We start from the raw sequence: 20,282 nt of genomic DNA, 5'->3' as shown, positions 1-20,282 counted from the left end.
ATCATCGAGTCATGGAGTTGTAGAGCACGGAAACAGAATCTTCGGTCCGACTTGTCTATGCCGACCAGATATCCTTAATTAACCTAGTCTCATTTGCCAGCATTTGCCCCATATCCCACCAAGCCCTTCCTGTTTGTATATCCATCCAGATGCCTTCTAAATATTGTAATTGTACCAGCCTCTACCACTTTCACTGGCAGGTCATTTCACAAACTTACTATCCTCTGCTTGAAAAAATTTCCCCTTAGGCCTCTTTTAAATATTTTCCCTTTCACCTCTAACCTATGGACTCCCCTACCCTGGACAAGACATTGTCTATTTACCCTACCCATGCCCCTAAGGTCACCCCTCAGCCTCTGACACTCCAGGGAAAATAGCCCCAGTCTGTCAGCCTCTCCTTATAGCTCAAACCCTCCAACCCCTACGACATACTTGTACTCTTTTCTGAGCCCTTTCAAATTTCACAACATCCTTTCTACAACAGGGAGACCAGAACTGCGCACATATTCCAAAAGTGGCCTAACCAATGTTCTGTACAGTTGCAGTGTGACCTCCCAACTCCCGTACTCATTTACATGCACCATTTTAACAATTTACTTGTTTTAAAGTGCAACTTTGAAATGATCTTGTCCCTACATTTCTGGCTAACCTACCCTTCTCTCCACTTGTTTTGACCTGTCGGCTATTGTGGATTAGGATCTTTGAATCTGTATCAATGCTTCTCAATTTAACAAAAAATGCAACTTACATATCCAACAGTAATGTGCAGTAATCCAGGAGATCAATCCATTGTGCATATTATCAATTCTGTTTAAAAGAATGTTTCCACTCTGAATGAGATTTATTCACTTCACTGTGAAGAGTTTCCTAGTTTTTATTACAGGCTTGAACAGCTTATCTTGCTATATTTTAATTTGTGGGAAGTCTTCACACAGAGACACTGCAAGATTGTGATATTCCAAACCTTGCAAAATTAAATATACAGATGGCACTGCTTCCTTAGCATGTATGTAGAACTAGTTTCCTCAATCATGAAACATGACTGATGTAGGGTGAATGATGTGAAACAAATTGGAATTTTGGTATGAAATGTTATTTGTTCCTTTTAATGATTTCAGTAAAGACAAATTTAGCTTTTCCAATTATTCACAGGTGGTTGAAAATCAGAATCTGTTATTGAACTTTTAATATTTTGCTGCTCTGTGAATAATTTCATCCTACTTACGATTTTTCACACAGACACTTCCTGTTCTACGCAGTGTCCAAGTTTAGACATTTTGTTGAGCTGTTAAGTAGCACATGCACACAACTTTGCAGTCTTGAATAATGTGCATTCATATTCAGCAGTAGTGAACCCTGTTTCCTCTCTATTTGAAGTTATTCCCATCAAAGAAATATATGCTGAAATCACTGCTGCAACAACGGGAGTGGAGAAAATTTGGGTGTGTGATCTGGAGACCATGTATTTGGGACCAGAGAAACCAGACATCTTGAAAGAGACTTCAGAAAATGTTTTTTTCCTGACTAAATCTGCTGTCAAGAAAGTGGATAAATTGCTGTGTAGGGTATGGGAAGCACAGAGGCAGGCAAGTAAATAAATTGTTTCTAACATTTTGAACATCTGCTTAAATCTTTGTTTATATTCAGTAACAGCATAAAATGTAGAATCTTGTCGAATATATTTTATAAAACCAATTGAAAAAAACCTTATGCTCCATGGATTTTATTTTTCCTGAAAGAAACTTCTAGTCTGTTTGATATTTAGCTTTTTAAATAGGTACACTGAATGCTAAAGCAAAGGAGATCATGCCAAATCTTTACAAAGTGCTGGTTAGGCCTCAAATGGAGCTTTGGACAGAATTTAATGACAGGTGAGTTCAGTCTTGGGAGGGAAGTTGCATGTTATTGGGCCGGAGGGTGTGGTGGAGATCCAGCTAACTTCCTGTGTTCCCCTAAATCTGGGAGGCAGTGATGTTGTTATTAGGCTAGTGTAAGGAGACTCAAGGGAGCTGTGTTCAAATCCCACTGTAGAGGATTGTGAAATCTGAATTCAATTCAAGAGGCCTGGAATTAAAAGTGTAGCCATGAGTCAGTTGTCATAAAAACCTATCAGGTTCACTATTATCCTTTAGAGTAGGAAAAACCGCTGTCCTTGCCTGATTTGACTTATATGTGACTCCAGACCTGCCTCAGTATGAATGACTGTAACTTTGCGAGAGACTCAATTGTATCCATCCTTTAAAAAGGAATGAAACTGCACTGACCACTTTGCATCAAATAAGGCACATGAAACAGCAACAACGAACTAAGCCCTGTTGACTCTGCCTAGTTCGTCTTATTAACATTTGAGGGCTAGTGCCAAAATTCTAGGAGTTGTCTCACAGACTAGTCAAGCAGCAACCTGACATTATCATACTCTCAGAATCATATCTTACCACAACATCCCAGACTACACCATTACCATTTGTAACAAAAACAGAACTTGCTGGGAAAACTCAGCAGATTTGGCAGCATCTGTGGAGTGAAATCAGAGTGAACGTTTCTGATCAAATGATCCTTCCTGAGAGCATCTGTGACAGTGGTGTGAGCAGAGTGGCAGCAGAATAGTAAAAATTTGAGAGGGTGTTACCCCAGTAGTCTTCAGTACTGACTCTAGACTCAATGAAATCTCATGGCATCGTGTAAAACTGGAGCAAGGAAACTTCCTGCTAACTAGCACATAATTTTTCTTTTCTTTTCATTTATTCATTAACAGGATGGGGATGTTGCTGGCTAGACTGCATTTATTGTCCATCCCTAATTGCCTAGAGGGCAGGTTGAGTCAACCACATTGCTGTGGGTCTGGAATCACATGTAAGCCAGACCTGGTAAGGATGGCAGCTTCCTTCCCTAAAGGGCATTAGTGAACCAGATGGGTTTTTCCTGACAATTGACAATAGTTTCATGGTCATCATTAGACTCTTAATTCTAGATAGTTATTGAATTCAAATTCCACCATCTGCCATGGCGGGATTTGGACCAGTGTCCCCAGAATGCTACCTGGGTTGCTGGGTTAACAGTCCAGTGATAATACCACTAGGCCATCACCTCCCCATTATTACTAGGGATAGGCAAAAAATGCCAGCCAGGCAGTGACACTCACATCTTATGAATGAATAAAAAAACTTCCTCTCTAGCCACCACTTTTAAGACCATAGGATGAAGTCTGTTAGAACCCGGAGTTGTAACAGCCAGCAGATCCATTAATTTGTACAGTACCACTCCCTAGTGATTATAATTTTACTTTGTTTTCTCTAAATCAACCTGTTCAGAGTTAAGAAAAACAGAATTTGCTAGAAAAGCTCAGCAGGCCTGGCAGCATCTGTGAAGAGAAATCAGAGTTAATATTTAGGGTCTGATGACCCTTCCTCAGAACCCACTTCCTTGGAGTTATCCTAATATACCTCTGGAATAAGTGGGACTTGAATCAGGGCCTCCTGGCTCAGAGATAGGTCCTTCAATCTTGTGATGTACAGATTTAATAGGAAGTTTTTTGCATCCTATATTGCAAGGCAGAAGCAAAAAAATGTTATTACTTCCACCATTTCTTTATTATCCATAAATGACTCCCCGTTTCCAACTTCTAGATGACTTGCATTCACTTAACTTTCTCCATTCCTTTTCAGGCACTAATTAAAACTCTTGGTTTTTGTTTTTACATTTCTAGGTAACATCTTTTCATGTTTCAATGTATTATTCTGAATTAATCTTTACGCTGTTCACTGCCATTCTATATAATCTGAAAAGTCTTCTGATCTGCCACTCATCTTTGTGCAAATAGATGATTTTTCCCCCAGGTGAGGCCTCTCTTTGAATTTTTCTTTATTATAGGAATACAATCTTTGAGTATCTGACAATGCTCCTTGAATAACCCATCTCCTTGTTTAATATCACAGTTTACTAGCTTTCTCAGGTTGCCTTTATTTGACTTTTAAAGTGCCAGTCTTCATGCACTCATGTCCCTTTCAAATCCAAAGTAAAATTGAATCGAATTATGATTGCTGCTACCTAGCGATGCCTTTACTCTCAGGTCAATAATTAATACTGTAAACACTATCAATACATAATCCAAAGGCTTCTATAATCTGCTTCCTGATCAGTTCCAGAACATGCTGCTGTAAGGAAGTCCATTGAAAGCATTCTATGAATCCTTAATTGAGGTTACTATTGCCGATATAATTTTTCCAATTTTTAAGTGGGTTTAAATCACCCATGATTTTGGCTGTTTTTTTGTCACAAATGCCAAATATTTATTCTTTATATTTCTTCCTAAATTGTGGTTACTGCTCCAGGGCCTGGAGGTTTCTTCTAGAGTGACTTCTTTCCCCGAATATTTTATATCACTACCCAAACTGATTCCACATTATAATGTCTAGAATCAAAGGCATCTCTATCTTTTGCACCTGCTTCATCTTTGTTTAGGAGCTCAACTCTCCTCCTTTCACTCGCTTCCTATTCTTCTTGAATGTCATATATCCCTCACTATTAAGAACGCCTTCCTTATTGTCATGTAGCCATGTCACCTTAATGGATATCAAATCATATTTAGTGGCTTCAATATACGTTATCAATTAATTTACTTTGCTGTGAATACTTTGCACATTCAGATAAAGACATATTGTTTTGTTTTGTTATTTTAATTATCTTTCATCTTGATAGCTAATACACTCCTAGGTTCTTCTCTCTGCCCTTCTCTGGCCTACATTTTCTACATTATCATGCCTCGACTCTATCCCTTGATGTGTTGCTTTGACCCAAACTTGATCCCTTATCTAGATTAGTTTAAAGCTCTCTCAAGCTCCCCAGGTACGCAGCTCATGAGACTACGAGTCCCAGTTTTGTTTCATAGCAGTCCAGTGAAGAACCTGGAGATATTTTACTGTGTTAAAGTTATTACGTAAATGCAAGTTATTGTTCTTTTAGGATTGTTTCAGTAAGTGTTTACTATGTTGTACTATTGCGTGTAGGTTGTGATACATTTTAGTAAACATTAATAGTTGCCTAGACTCACTGCAAACAACAATGCAAGAGATGTACTAATTCATTAATGAGTAGAAAGAGCAAAGCCTAGAAATGAGTGACTGGAGGAGCCAAAAGAAGAAAGAAAATTTGAAAGTAAAAGTTTGAAAGTCTAGCATGCAGAAAGTGATGGGGCGGAGTACTGGGCCTGTATGTATAAAAAGAGTAAATTTGGTACAGAGACATGTACTGATCTTTATTAATGGTGAGTTTGTTGCAGTATTTTTCAGAATACCTGATCTTTATTGTTAAGAACAGCAGATGAAATTCCTAGCAGAAGTAGCCATTTTCTTTAATAAAAGACGTGTTGAGTTGCCCCTTCAGAGATTCTTAAATCCTTCATATCTCCCTGTGAAATACCACAGGTAATCTTGTCTTGTATCATCAGATAAACAACTGCACCCATAAAATGCATTTCTAGGTGAAGTGTTTCTCACATCTGCGTATGTGAGCGATGCTGTACCACTTGGTTTTGAAAGTATCTGTGTTTATTGTGTGTAAAATTATCTCCTAATATAAAAAGTACCTGCAGAGCAAAACAATAGATCCAGCACAGCTCTGCTCACAGATAGATGTTGTTTCCAAAACAATCATACCTTTTAAACAATTTCACAGGTATGTAGTTTGAGTATTTGCTTTTATATATTTGTTCTGGTAGAAAAACAGAAAGACAGAATACTTCCTAAATGGTAAGAGATTGCAAAGTGCAAGTGTCCAAAGAGATCTGGATGTCTTGTTCATGAGTCGCTAAAAATTTACATGTAAGTTTGCAATTAGCAAGGCAATTGGTACGTTGGCCCTCATTGTTAGGGGATTTGAATTTAGGAGCAAAAATCCAGTTGTATAGAGTCATGGTGACACCTCATCTGGAGAATTTGTAAATACATGCACCATTTGTAAGGAGGGATATACATGGAATGGAGGGAAAGCAAAGGAGGTTCACCAAATTTATCCCTCAATTTCAGGATGGTCTTATGAGGAGAGATTGATGAGACTAGGTATGTATTACTTAGAGTGTAACTTAGAGACTAGAGGCTGAATTTTTTGCTCTTGAGGCTGAAATCACAAGTTTAGTATTTCCCAACTTGACAGCCTCAACCACAGTTTCAATGACTCCATTAGACCTAATTTTTGTTCTAGAGGAGTGGGCATTGTATATAGCTGAACCCCACAGCCTCGGAACGAGATCCTAGGTGGCAAAAGACTGAGTGATTGTTGATGTTATTTAGCAATTCCACCTGGGACATCAGCCCCATTGTTTTAGAAGCTAAAAAGGCAACCAAGTTTTCATCCTCCATGAAAGTCAATCAATGTAGTCCAGCAGTGTTATTTTTAATTTTTATTTGAAAATCGCAGCCTGGGTATTTATTTCATGCTTAAAGAGTGGGGTGATTAAGAAGAAAACGTCCGATCATGACATATCCGTCCTTCATGAGAGTTTACATCTGCTTAAATTTGTAACTCGCAAATTGTGGGTTAAGACCTGAATGGAAATAGGGTCAGTGTGAACTCAGAACTAAGTTGAAACAGCCCAGTTGAGCCCAGGTCTTCCTCCTTTGTGAGTTATTCTCCCCCTCTATTTGCAGAAATCGGATCTGCTGAAAATGGGGTTCGGCCCTAACAATCCATTTACTGTTAGCCCAGATGCCTTGGTTATTATTCACACACACCTGAACACACACATGGCCATCAAGATGGTTCCTGAACATGCACAAATGGACCCAAGTGATGTCAGTCACTGGCAGCAGCTGTCCTCGGCCAGAATGTATTTGTACATGCATGGTCAGTGTCACACACATGTGTGCAGATACATAATTAAATGGGGGTATTGCTCGTGCTGTGTTTGGGATGTAAATAATTCCCATTTGATCAAAGCCAACACAGCTGCAGATTTGCTGTCTATTAGATATTTTTCAGGGAAGGCGAGTTTCACTGTCTGCGAATCATATCTGCTTAGCCGCAAGGCGCTGCTAACCAAATGATAAGAAAGGAGCAAGGAGGTTTTGAAACAGTCAAAGCAAACAGTAATATATCTACCTAAGATACAATAACAGGTTGCGCTCCTGGGATTGTTATTGCATTACTGCCTCTGTTTGCCCGGTACCTTTTACTGTCTGCAATTGGAGGTGAACCTGCCTCGAGATGACTGCTCAGATATCCTTGTGGATTGATTGTATGGGCAGCATCAACTTTGAACCTGGCAGATGCCATTCCATCGCCCTGCAGTTAAGTGATATTGTAAACTTGTGTCTCTTGACGTGCATTTGGCAGCACTGATGGTTAATGAAGCCTTTACTACTGTGACTGTCCTACACCTTCTTTCCAACAAGAGAACCTGACCCCCTCTTCAACTTTAAGCAACCAACCTTCTTGTTAGGCAGAATTCACACCTTCATCCCAGATTAAAGGGTCAGCCCCATAACATAACGATCTTACAAGCTTCAGACTGATACCAAATATTGTATCTATCTCAATAATCCTTTTGGACATTAAATAATGTTAAAAATAGATGTTTGTTAGTGGTCATCAAATCACTAGCAGTTCTGGCATTGCAAGTAGAACAACAAGGGATAAATGGGCGAAGAGGCTAATATGGAAGTATTAGAATTCGATTCATTCATGATCAAGTTTTTTAAGAGTCTTTTGAAAGAATTCAACGTCAGATCAAGAATTAGGTGGGAAATATTTCATGGGATTACTTGAAGCTTGCAACTGGTGGGAACTTCATGCTGTCAATCCCATTGATTTTCAAAACAGCTGTTATTTTCTTGTTTTGGAAGGCTCTGAGTTCTATACAATTGCCATAAGTTTTTTTTTCTGACGAAAACAGGAATGTGTGATAGAATGCAGACATTTTGTTTCCTTTCCCTCTGTTCAGTGGCTTTCTTTTGTGCAGTTCACGGATTCAGGGGAGAGACCCCAAGAGGACTGACTGAGTGACAGGCATTTTCTGGGAAGATGGAGTGTGGATTTTTTTTTTCCCCATTTTTCTGAGAAAACCAGCAAAGGACTCACTTTCTTGGGAAAAGACAGATGGCTCATGCAAAGTGAGTTTGCCAGCAACCCCATGAGCATATGATTCATCAAGCTGCAGAAAACTAACGTAACAACACACAGTTCTGAGTTCCATTGAGGATGCTACTCTATAACAGCTATTATGAAAGGCGATCACCACTGATCAGAATTGAAAAATACACCATTCCTTTATGTCACTCAGAATTGATTCATACAGCATGGAAGCAGAACCTTCAATTCAAAAGTGATAATTCAAAACTAAAATTAAGTATACCTATTATATAAATGTTTTTAAGATTGTGTGACTTAACTAACAACATCGGTTTATATATTTTTGAAGAAAGCTGATACTGTTGAAATGTAAAATATTCAAGCTAGAACCTTCAAAAATAACTATTATGGTGGTAGACATTTATCAGCAATCATTTTTACCCACTTTGGCATATCAAGAGTTCTGCAAATGTACTGTTAAACATTATATTTTCATGCTTACGTAAGACCATAAGATAGAAGAACAGAATTAGGCCATTTGACCTGTCACATCTGCTCTCCCATTTCTTCGTGGTTGATACATTTCACAACCCCATTCTCCTGTCTTCTCTCCATAACCCTTAACCTCCTTTAAATATTTTATTGACAGACTACCTTTCATAAGTTAAGATTTGTATGGTTGAACTGGTAAGATTCTCATCTCTGGGATCGCATCATTGGGTTGAATTTGAACAAAAATTGGCTAACTGTTAATTTCAGGGAATTTCATGAGTGGCTTCTATCTGGGAGTTCCAGTGAATTATCTCATGGAATTTACCACCACTCACTTCATTAAATGTGCACCATGGGGTCATACTTATTCACTTGGCAATCAACAGCAGCAGAAGTACTTGCCAATTGGGATGTTCTGATATTCACACTGCTGGCACCATCTTTAAATCCCAGTCATGCATCAGGTCAAATGATACAAGCTGGAAACTGCTACTTGCAGTACATTGCTGCACAGTTCTCCAGGATAAAGCTTAGGAAGTGAAGTAGCACCCTTCTTCACCTGGAGTTCCTGGTAGACATGATGATGAAGAACAGGATTGCAGTCTTCCCTCAGGCTGGTAGACACCACAACAACACACCCTACCAACCCGATCTGAAAATGCCACCCGGGCCAGTCTGATTTCTGTAGTCCACAGGAATGCCCATCAATGTAGGATGAAGATTAATTATTTTCTGTGCGTGAGTGCAAGTGCCACCATCATCTCTCTGCTACCTCATGCACTCTTCACTGCGCCACTGCTCCCACTACTTGCCAAGACAAACAGTCTACTACTTTCACTATTGCATGCAGTATCTTTCCACTATTGAGTTCCTGCACTCCACACCACCCAAATCACTAGCCAGGCATACCCTCTGGACTGCCTACTCACTCATCTGGGACATCTCACCACTAACAGGTGCACCAGTCACTTTCATTTCACTTACTCCCTCCCTTTGTCTCCTTGCAAGAGGAAACAGCCCACAATAAGGCATAGTAGGCTAGGATGGACAGTTAAGTGCCCAGCATTTGATTTCTCACCTCTACAGTTACAAACTCCTTGCTTAGGAAAGAGGGCTTTAACCCCTCATACAGTGATGCTGAGACATACTAGTCTCAGCAACCAATCATTACTCATTATCAGGTGCTGCCTGCTCTCCTTTTACCACCACTGTGAATGGTATCCTTAATGTGACCAAACTTCTACCCTGATTTTACAAATCATTCTGTCTCTCGTTTCTTGCAGACACCAGCAGCATCAGCACCACGAAAAGAGCAGTCACTCTAAATATTAGTTCCTCCTGTGCCTCTGAGGGAAAATACACAAACCCCTCAGATGATGTACTGGCAAAGTTGCCTCCTGCACCCTCCAACAGCTCAGATAATGACACCTCAGTGGGTATGTCAGCGAGATTAGAGTTTAGAGCACAATCTGGTGAGCACATCACTGCTGTGTCTCTGCAGCTGATTAAGGAAGAACTACCCCAGGTCAGTAGCGCTAAGAAGACTGCTGGAGACCAAACACCTGCTCAGCTTCAGGCATGAGAGGACCCCATGGTGTCAGCCATTAATAACTTCATAGCTTCAGACACAGGGACTGCAGGCAGATGTGTGAGAGATACTCGGGAACTGAATTGAATGATAGTGGCGTTCAGGAAATGTTATCAGTACTCTGCTGGCTCCAGCATGTGTGCACTTGATTGGCTCCCTGGATACGCTACCATGGAGACCAAGGTCCAGAACATTCAATGTCTGCTGAATGTGCAGACAGACTTGTACTCCATCCCTGTTGCCATTGCTTCTCAGCATTGAGTGCAAGGTGACAAGGAGACATGTAACCTAGACCTGTATCAATATGCCCCTTCCTCACAAGAAGATTGAGTGGTGCCAGGAGGCACCCAGCTGGAGGAGGAACCACATAGCTTCTACAGTTCATGGGAGAGCCCTGGGGAATGTTGCTGAACAAAGATACATGGAGGTATAAGTACATAGTTCCTTGAAAGTGGTATCTCAGGTCGACAGGGTGGTGAAGAAAGCCTTTCACGTGCTTGAATATAGGAGTTGGGATGATTGTTGCAGCTGCACAGGGAGGCCACTTTTAGAATACTGCATAAAGTTCTGGTCACCCTTCTGTAGGAAGGATATCGATAAATTTTAGAGCATGCAGAAAAGATTTACAAGGATGTTGTTAGAACTGGAGGATTTGCAGTATGGGGAGAGGCTGAATATGCTGGGGCTTTTTAGACTGGAATATCGATGTTGAGGGGTAGCCTTATAGAGGTTTAAAAAATCAAGAGGGACAAGGTCTTTTTCCTTGGGTAGGGGAGTCCAAAACTAGAGGGCATGGGTTTAAGGTGAGAGGGAAAAGATTTACAGAGGACCTAGGAGGTAACATTCTCATGTGGTGAACGTATGGAATGATCTTCCGAAGGAACTGGTAAAGGCAGGTATAATTATAACATTTTAAAGGCATCTGGATGGGTATATGAATAGCAAGGGTTTTGAGGGATATGGGCCAAATGCTGGCAAATGGGACTAGGTTAGACTGGGATGTCTAGTTGGCACAGGCGAGTTGGACCGAAGGGTCTGTTTCTGTGTTATATGACTCTGACCCTATAAGGAGTCCCTAGATGTTTCCTCTCTAGGCACTCCAGGGGCACCCAACCCCTTCACCTCCTCCTACATGCAATCTTGAATTCTGTGGAAATTCAAGACAAGGAGAGTGAACCTGCATCTGACCAGGATACTCTCAGCATAGCTCGACTCTCTAGCCACAAATGCCCTTGGGTTTGCTCTCTGAAACATACAAGGCCAACAGACTCCACTATTGGGCAGGTTCCTTCCACCACACCTGGAGATCCCAGTATTACACCTAGACAGTGGGAGGGAAAGATGAAGGATTGGGGGTCGCATTTGGGCCAGGATTTGAGGATACCTCAATTACTAGAGCATTGAGATAATTTACACCCACCCAAGCAGGCAGGACCTTGGTTTCACATCTCAACTTAAAGAAAGCACTTCCAAAAGTGCAGCTCTTCAATGGCATGTCAAATTTGGTTTTTCTACGCCAGCCCTGAAGTAGGACTTGAACCCAGAGCTTGTGACTCTGAGGTGAGAGTGCTAGCAACTGAACCACAACTGAAATGACTACCAAGAGTGTCTTGTGCCAATTTTGATGGATTTTGGAGAAACCTCAGTTGGATTACTGTGTTAAGTTTTGATCTTATTTCATAAGGATGGATATACTTTCCTGAGAAAGGATGCAACAAAGATTCACTGGATTGACCCTGGGTTAAGAAAGCTTGTCTATGAGAAGAGATTTAACAGAAGTATTCTGCAGGGCTGAATTTTATGTGTTGGCTTAGCCCCACTCACTAAGTAATAAATCAAGAGTGGAAGGGGGTCCAGAATGTGACCTCTGCCAAGCAGGAATTTAAAATTAAGAGTAGGGTTGATTGCTTTCAAGCTTTCCATTCATTTTCTTGTGAAAATCAGTGCTATCACTGCTTCCTTGCTAAATCTTCCTGCCCACAGCCTGTCCTAAACTGATTCAGCACATGCATGCATCTCTGCTGGCATCTGCAAATTGCAGCAGATAAATAACTGGACCTCATGAACAAATATTTCAATCTTTGCATGTCACGTTCCTTCAGAAGCTTTGCAGGGTATCGCGCAAGCTCCTTAAACAGTGGGCTCATGTTCTTCACCGTCTCCTGCTTTCAGAGTGTTTCTCTGTCTGGCTGCATCAAACAGGTCCACTCACCAATGGAAACATGACCATGACTGATATCATAGCTTCACGAAGCATCAATTGGCAGAGCAGCTAGAATAATCTCTGAATGTGTGGCTCCAATTGTCAAATGTGCAGCATGTAGAGGAGGCTTGGGACTCTCACCACGCTCAACACTGGTTGCACAACTAAAACTGACAGGTTTCCCAAGTGACGTGGGCCTTCGGCTGCCACAAATAAAATATGGATGTGAGTAGGATTGGCCATTAACTAATTATTTAAGGTTCTTAGTAGCCTCAGGATAAGTGAGCCACTCAACGCCTCTGTGCACAATTTCAAACTGCTCAGGAGACAGACAGACAGGCCAGTGATGGAATTCTATCTGTCCCATTAGATTTTCTGTGCTCTTCTCACCTACAAAACTGCGGTTGCACTAGGGTTACATTGAGGGGAGAGTATACCGTCTGCAATCTATAAGAATGGGAGATGACATTGATAAAATATAACATTTCAGGAGGATTCAGCAGGATAAATACTGAAAAGGTGATTTCCCCTGGCGGAAGAATCTAGAAATAGGGATCACAAGCATAGAAATTGATATTGCCAGGAGTATGCATTGACAGCATTTTTTATTGTTCATTGGCCTGGAGAAGGTTGCCAAGACACACAATTTCAAATAAAAGCAGCATAGAGATGAGGAAGTGAAATGCTGCTAAGTGGAAAGAACATCAGGTATGGTGAAACGTCTGTTGTTGATCATTATGAGCCAACGTCATGCTGTAATGTCGTCCGATTTCAACCCCATAATCTCAATGTACACAATAGCCACTTAAAACTGACAGGAGGAGAAATTCCTCTACTCAGAATGTGGTAGAATTTGGAAATCTCTACCTCAGAGTGTTGTGAGCACACAGTTGTGAGTATGTTAAAGCTAGTTTGATAGATGTTTTGAGCACTAATAGAAACAAGGGATGCGGAGATAGAATGGGAAAGTGAAGCTAAGGTACAAGTTCAGGCAGACTCTTACTGATTGATGGGCCAGTCTTGAGGGATCATATTTCTCAAATATCATATGTTGTGAGGAAGAACAGTATGTTTAAAAATGCAGTTATGGAAATATACTTTTTTAACATAACAGATTCTGATATCTTCCAAAATAAATCATTCAAATATGTAGAAAATGCAGTGTAAGTCTCAACAAATAAAATAAAATAGCTATAAAATACTGGAAAAAGAATTATGCTATTCTTCAGAATTGACATGATTGCATGGAACTTGCATGCCCTGTGATTTTTCTCTGGCACCAAAGGTGTCTTGAATAATCTGGGGTTTCAGTGTGTGCACTTATGGAACATTGCAAATAACGCACGTAGTGGGTAGAATTTAATCCAGCCCCTCTCAATGGCCAGTATGGTGTCCAGATTTACTAATGTATGGAGTTGAAAAGGTGCTGGTGTACACAAATTACCCACTAGTAGTGTAAAGATTATTAAGCTCATTAAGAGCCTGTTAAACCTGATGTTTTTTCTGTCTCTGCAATGTAATATAAACCTCATTTGTCTCTCAGAATTCCTGAAACACATCCATTAAAACCTCATGGCTTTTGAGGGGCCTCTCTCAGCTGATATGATTTTTAGACTGATCCACATTAGAGGTGACTCCATCACTTCTGGGAAATAGCGCCAGAGACAATACTGTCTCACCTGCAAGACCAAGATTGTCCTATGCACATTGTTGTAGGTCACCCTTCGCCTGAGGAGTTATGATTCTTACCCCATGCCAGTTACAAAAGTCCTGAATGCCTATGCTACAGTTTCCTTCCAGAGGTTAATAGGGGACTTGTGTGAGGTCTTCCAGCACATCGGTCCAAGAGGGCTGGTCTTCATGAAATATTAAATTGATGAGAACAGCCAAGCTGAACAATCCAAGGGCTTGTGGCCATGGCAGATTTTCCATTAGTGCATTATGTGACCGACTGCACACATATCATCATCATCATAGCACCCTCTAACCAACTTACTAATTTCATCAACATGATGAAATGCTACTTCGAGTGCACAGATTGTGTGTGATGAATGGAAGTGGATGCTTCAGGCGCGTGTCAGGTATCCAGGCAGCAGTCATTGTAACTAAATACATTAAACCTTCTGGCTGCCACGACTCTACTTCACAATAGCAACTCAGTGAATGAATTATTGGAGAGTGGGAATACCCTCTCTGGACCTGGCTAATGATGCCTGTGAGCTATGCTTTCAAGGGCCTGTTCAGAGCAGACTATTAGACTACATTGTCTGCACAGATGACAGGGAGTTCTTCAGTACAATGTACAGTGGCCTCACGTATAACTGTGTTTGTGCTGAGCCCCAGCACAGTGTGGCCACACAAAGGGCAGAATATCTGACCGAAATGAACAAAAGAGATGAGCTTTGAATGTTAATGACGGAGAGAAGGATTTGGGGAACATTGGCATCTGATGCCAGAGTGGCGAAGGCCAATGCAAGACAGACAAGGGGAAAAGAAAGGACCATGATTACTGCCCATTTCTGAGGTGTTGAGATCTTGGACATTGGGCAGCCATCCGACAGTTTTTCCACACTCTGACTTATTGTGAACTTCTGCCCTTTATAATGGCATGTTTAGAGGCAGGGAGGGCATTTAATTGGGCATGAGCAGGACAAGTGAGCACCTTGTCACTTTCCAGTCTTTTAATTGATTAAGTCCAAACTGGACAGCTTGGTGATTGGCCTTTCCCCTCTGCCATCAATTGAAGCCTGTAAGGATGCAACTTTTATTCTTTCTTGAGAAGAGGGCCTTACTGGCAAGGGCAAATTTATTGCCCAACCCTAATTACTGTTAGACTGAGTGACTTTCTAGGCCATTACAGAGGATGGTTAAGAGTCAAAAGCAATACTATGGGTCTGAATTCACATGTAGACAGGGAAGGACATCACATTTCCTTCCCTAAAGGGCCTTTCTGAATCAGATGGATTTTTACAACAATTGAAAATTGCTGTTGTTACAGAAATAGTAGGAACTGCCGATGCTGGAGAATCTGAGACAACATGGCGTAGAGCTGGATGGACACAACAGGCCAAGCAGCATCAGAGGAGCAGGAAACCTGACATTTTGGGACTAGACCCTTCTTCAGAAAATGCCATTTCTGTAGAAGGGTCTAGACCAGAAACGTCAGCTTTCCTGCTCCTCTGATGCTGCTTGGCCTGTTGTGTCCATCCAGCTCTACGCCATGTTGTCTCTGAAAATCGCTGTCGTTGTCTTTGGAATTCCTGTCCTCAAAATGTAGTGGATGTTGGATATTTAAGTATTTCTAAGGCAGAGGTTGATTACCAAAGGGATGAACGATTATCAGGGATATGCAGGAATGTAGAATTGAGGTTAAAATCAGAACCCCCCCCCCCCCCCCCCCCCCCGATGACCCTCCAGGTTGTACCTACTGCTGGTGTCCACCTATCACCACCATTCCCCGTTCATCCCTCCCCCCCATCTTTGTCTGCAGCTGCCCCTACCCACACATTCAGTCCTGAAGAATGGTAATACCAAAAACATTGCCTGCTCCTCTGCTCCAGCTGCTGCCTGGCAAGGAATGGAGTGAGTTAGGGTTAGGTAGGACTAGTCTGTTCAGTTCTATCTGTTTGCTGTGTACAGTCAGTTGGAAGAAAATTAAAGCTGGGTTTGAGAAAATAATGCCAAAATATTCAGATCTCTCAGATAAGTAAGACTGATGCATTGAAATTAAGGAAAGGATGAAAAATAAGAAAGACTGAAGTAAAATGTATATTGTTTTTATGGATGTGTTTGCTCATTGAGCTGGAAGGTTAGTTTTCAGATGTTTCATCACTTTTTTTTGAAAAAATATACTTTATTCATAGAATGTACAAAAAAAAACATTTATACACCTACCCAGTCATGCAAGCTGCTCCGGGTTACTCAGGAGGTACGTACACCAACTAAAAGGAAAGAAAAAGAAAAAAAAACAAAGCAAAGAAAATACCCCGGCAGTCGTCTCCCCGCACAGTCCCAGTTGGCCCCCTGACCAGTTGGGGAAGGCGCCAGCTGGGCCCAGTTACCAGATAGGGCCCTGTTTTCTATTCTGGACGAGGGGTTTCATACCGTGGTCTTTCCCCACCGTGCTTTGGCAGCGGCTGCCCCAAGCTTTAGCGCATCCCTCAGCACGTAGTCCTGGACCTTGGAGTGCGCCAGCCTGCAACACTCGGTCGGGGTCAGTTCTTTCAGCTGGCAGACCAGCAAGTTGCGGGCAGACCAAAGAGCATCTTTCACTGCATTGATGGTCCTCCAGGTGCGGTTGGTGATGGTCTCGGTGTGCGTCGCGGGAAAAAGCCCGTAAAACACGGAGTCCCGTGTCATGGAGCTGCTCGGGACGAACCTCGACAAATACCACTGCACCCCCCTCTAGACCTCCTGCGCATAGGCACACTCCAGAAGGAGGTGATCGACAGTCTCATCCCCCCCACAGCCGCCTCGAGGGCAGCGTGCGGTGGCGCATAGATTCCAGGCGTGCGTAAAGGATCTCACTGGCAGAGCCCCTCTCACCGCCAGCCAAGCAATGTCCTTATGCTTGTTTGAAAGTTCTGGAGATGAGGCATTCTGCCGAGTGACTTTGGCAGTCTGCGTGGGGAACCACACGACGGGATCCACCCTCTCCTTTTCCCGAAGGGTCTCGAGGATACTACGTGCTGACCACTGCCTGACAGCCTTGTGGTCAAAGGTGTTTCCTTTCAAAAATTTCTCCACGAAGGACAGGTGGTACGAGACGATCCAACTACTCGGAGCGTTCCGCGGCAACGAGGCCAGGCCCATCCTTCGCAACACCAAGGACAGGTAGAACCTCAGTAAGTAGTGACACTTGGTGTTTGCGTAGTGAGGATCTACGCACAGCTTGACGCAGCCGCACACAAAGGTAGCCATCAGGGCGAGGGTGGCGTTCGGTACGCCCTTTCCCCCGTTTTCCAGGTCTTTGTACATGGTGTCCTTGCGGACCCGGTCCATCCTCGACCCCCAAATGAAGTGGAAGATGGCCCGGGTGACCGCAGCGGCGCAGGTCCAGGGAATAGGCCAGGCCTGTGCCACATACCACAGTACCGAAAGCCCCTCACACCTGACAACCAGGTTCTTACCTGCGATGGAGAGGGACCGGAGCGTCCACCTGCTTAGCTTCTGCTTCAGTTTGGTGATACGTTCCTCCCAAGTCTTAGTGCATGCCCCAGCTCCACCGAACCAAACACCCAGCACCTTCCGGTAGTCTGTCCTGACAGTGAAGGGGATGAAGGAGCGGTCGTCCCACTTCCCGAAGAACATGGCCTCGCTCTTACCCCCATTGACTTTGGCACCCGAGGCCAGTTCAAACTGGCCACAGATGTCCAAGAGCCTACTCACCGACTGACGATCGGTGCAGAAGATGGCGACATCTTCTATGCACAGGGAGGTCTTGACCTGAAGGCCTCCGCTGCCTGGGATAGTCACGCCCTTCAGGCTCACACCCTTCCTGATGGATGCGGCGAAGGGCTCCACACAGCACACGAACAAGGCAGAAGAGAGCAGGCAGCCCTGCCTGACTCCAGATCTGACGGGAAAACTGTCTGATTCCCACCCGTTGATCGAGATTGCGCTAACGATGTTGGTGTAGAGCAGCCGGATCCAATTGCGGATGCCCTCCCCGAACCCCAATTTGGAGAGGACGTCCCTCATGTAAGCATAAGAGACCCTGTCGAAGGCCTTCTCCTGGTCCAGGCTGATGAGGCAGGTGTCTACCCTCCTGTCCTGTACGTAGGCGATCGTATCCCTGATGAGCACGAGGCTCTCAGCGATCTTCCTGCCCGGCACAGCACAGGTTTGGCCAGGGTGAATCACTGACTCCAAGACAGACCTGACCCGGTTGGCTATGACCTTTCCCAGGATTTTGTAGTCCACGTTCAATAATGACATGGGACGCCAATTCTTAATTTCTTTCCTCTCCCCCTTCCTCTTGTAAATGAGGGTGATGATGCCCTTCCTCATGGACTTGCACATTTCCCCTGCCTGAAGCGGACGATTGTAGACCTCCAGCAGGTCCTGGCCGACCAGGTCCCACAGACCGGAATACAGCTCGATCGGTAAGCTGTCGCTCCCGGGAGTCTTATTCCTCTCAAACGACTTGAGGGCTCTGGTCAGCTCGTCCAGGGATATCGGCCGGCCCAGCCACTCCCTCGTGCCGTCGTCTAAGACCTCCGTGATAGACGACAGGAACGATTTGGAGGCCGTGCTGTCCATGGGCTTCGCGTCGTACAGTCCGGCATAGAAGGATCTGCTGATACTCAAAATGTCGGGCCGAGACAACATCACCGAGCCATCGTCCTCCTTCAGCCGGCTAAGCACAGAGCTCTCTTTGTGCACCTTCTGAAAGAAGAAACGCAAGCACGTCTCGTCCTGCTCCAGGGAGCGGACCCTGGACTGGAAGATTATCTCGGAGGCCTCCATGGCGAAGAGCGAGGCTTGCTGGCCCCTCACCTCGCGGAGGTCCTCCGTGACATCGACCCCCATCGACTGCAGAAGAAGCAGGTTCCGCATCCTTTTCTGGAGTCATGACAGCTTTCGCCGCCTCTCTCTCGCCTTCCGAACACCCTTGAGGACAAAGAACCTCTTGATGTTCTCCTTCACCATCTCCTACCAGTCGCCCTGAGCCTCAAAGAGGGGTTTCATGGTTCTCCAACCGGCGTACTCCCTCTTAAGCTCCTCGCCATTCTCTGGGGTCAACAGAGTCGTGTTGAGCTTCCACGTCCCTTTGCCGGCCTTCTGGTTGTCCTGTAAGAGAAGAACACCAGCTCAACGCCGGTGGACCTGACTGAGAACGCCCGTGACACAAACAGGAAGTCTACCCTTGAACGGATAGACCCGTCTGGCCGCGACCAGGTGTATCTCCGCTGCGCTCCATCTGCAGAGGTGCTGAAGACGTCGAGCAGCTTGGCGTCCTTCACCGTGCCCATCAGGAATCTGGATTTGATGTCCAGTTGACTCCACCCACCCGCTGTCCCCACGCCGGATCTTCCATCTGCATCGATGATGCAGTTGAAGTCTCCGCCTAGGATGACCGGCCTGGACATAGCCAGCAGGGGTGGAAGCCGCTGCAGGACGGCCAACCGCTCACTCCGTACCGCTGGGGCGTACACGTTGATCAGCCTCAGGGGAGCGTTCCTGTAGGTGACATTAGCCATTAGGAGGCGCCCCCCCACCACCACCTGAACTTGAGAGAATGTGAAGTCGCGCCCCCGCAGCAGAATAGCCAGGCCCGAGGAGCGACAGTCATTACCCCCCCCGACCAGATTGAAGGCCCACAGGTCCAGGCGCTGGACCATTTCCCGTACCTGCTGAGGTGCGGTATCCCGCACTCCTGCAGAAACAGGAGGTCCGCCTTGATGGTGGTCAGGTAGGCCAACGTGGATACACATCTTGCGGTGGACTTGACACTGCGCACATTAATGCTCGCAACTCGTACCCTCATTGTGGGCAGTGACCGCAGTACCCTCCCCAAGTCCAAGGTCCAGCCCCTCCAGCTGTCCCTTCATGTTCATTGCCTGGGCTAACTGCTGGACGCTGTCCAGGCTCAGGAAACTATCCGTGCTCCCTTCCGGGTAGCATCCCCCCATCGGGGGTACGGAGGCAGGAGAGTCTGGCTCTGGGTCAGGCTGGGGACGCGCAGTTTCCTCCTTCCCCTCCAGGGCCCCAGCGGCACATGGCTGGGTGTCGGAGGGAGCCTCAGGATCCCTCCCGTCACCTGGGAGCGGGGTGCTGCTTTCCTTCTCCCTTGACATCTTTAGTTTCTGCTTTGGGCGGGCCTCCTCCGAATCTCCCTCGTCAGAGGAGCTCTTATAGCCCCCCTGTAGCTGCCTCTTCCTGTCTGATAGTTGCGGTGCCTGGGCCTGCTGGCACACCTTCCTCCTCGCTTTC

The 20,282-nt window shown here is 44.4% G+C and overlaps 1 protein-coding gene across 4 annotated transcripts in view; it reads left to right on the top strand.

Annotated features, from left to right (window-relative positions):
- Positions 1 to 20,282, top strand: part of immp2l (inner mitochondrial membrane peptidase subunit 2) — a 507,249-nt gene that overhangs the window by 411,784 nt on the left and 75,183 nt on the right. Inside the window, exon 6 of one of the 4 annotated variants that reach the window (XM_048548872.2) lies at positions 1,378 to 1,566. The exons of the other annotated variants lie outside the window; for them this stretch is intronic. Coding sequence (XP_048404829.1) covers positions 1,378 to 1,494 — 117 coding nt within the window. The 3' untranslated portion in view covers positions 1,495 to 1,566. Of the gene's footprint in view, positions 1 to 1,377; positions 1,567 to 20,282 lie in introns of those variants that run through there. 4 annotated transcript variants of the gene reach the window in all.

This window comes from Stegostoma tigrinum, chromosome 18 (genome assembly GCF_030684315.1).
Source record: "Stegostoma tigrinum isolate sSteTig4 chromosome 18, sSteTig4.hap1, whole genome shotgun sequence".
In the NCBI taxonomy this organism is placed as follows: domain Eukaryota; kingdom Metazoa; phylum Chordata; class Chondrichthyes; order Orectolobiformes; family Stegostomatidae; genus Stegostoma; species Stegostoma tigrinum.
Note: the sequence above shows the minus strand (reverse complement) of the source record. Positions and strands in the feature narration are given on the sequence as shown.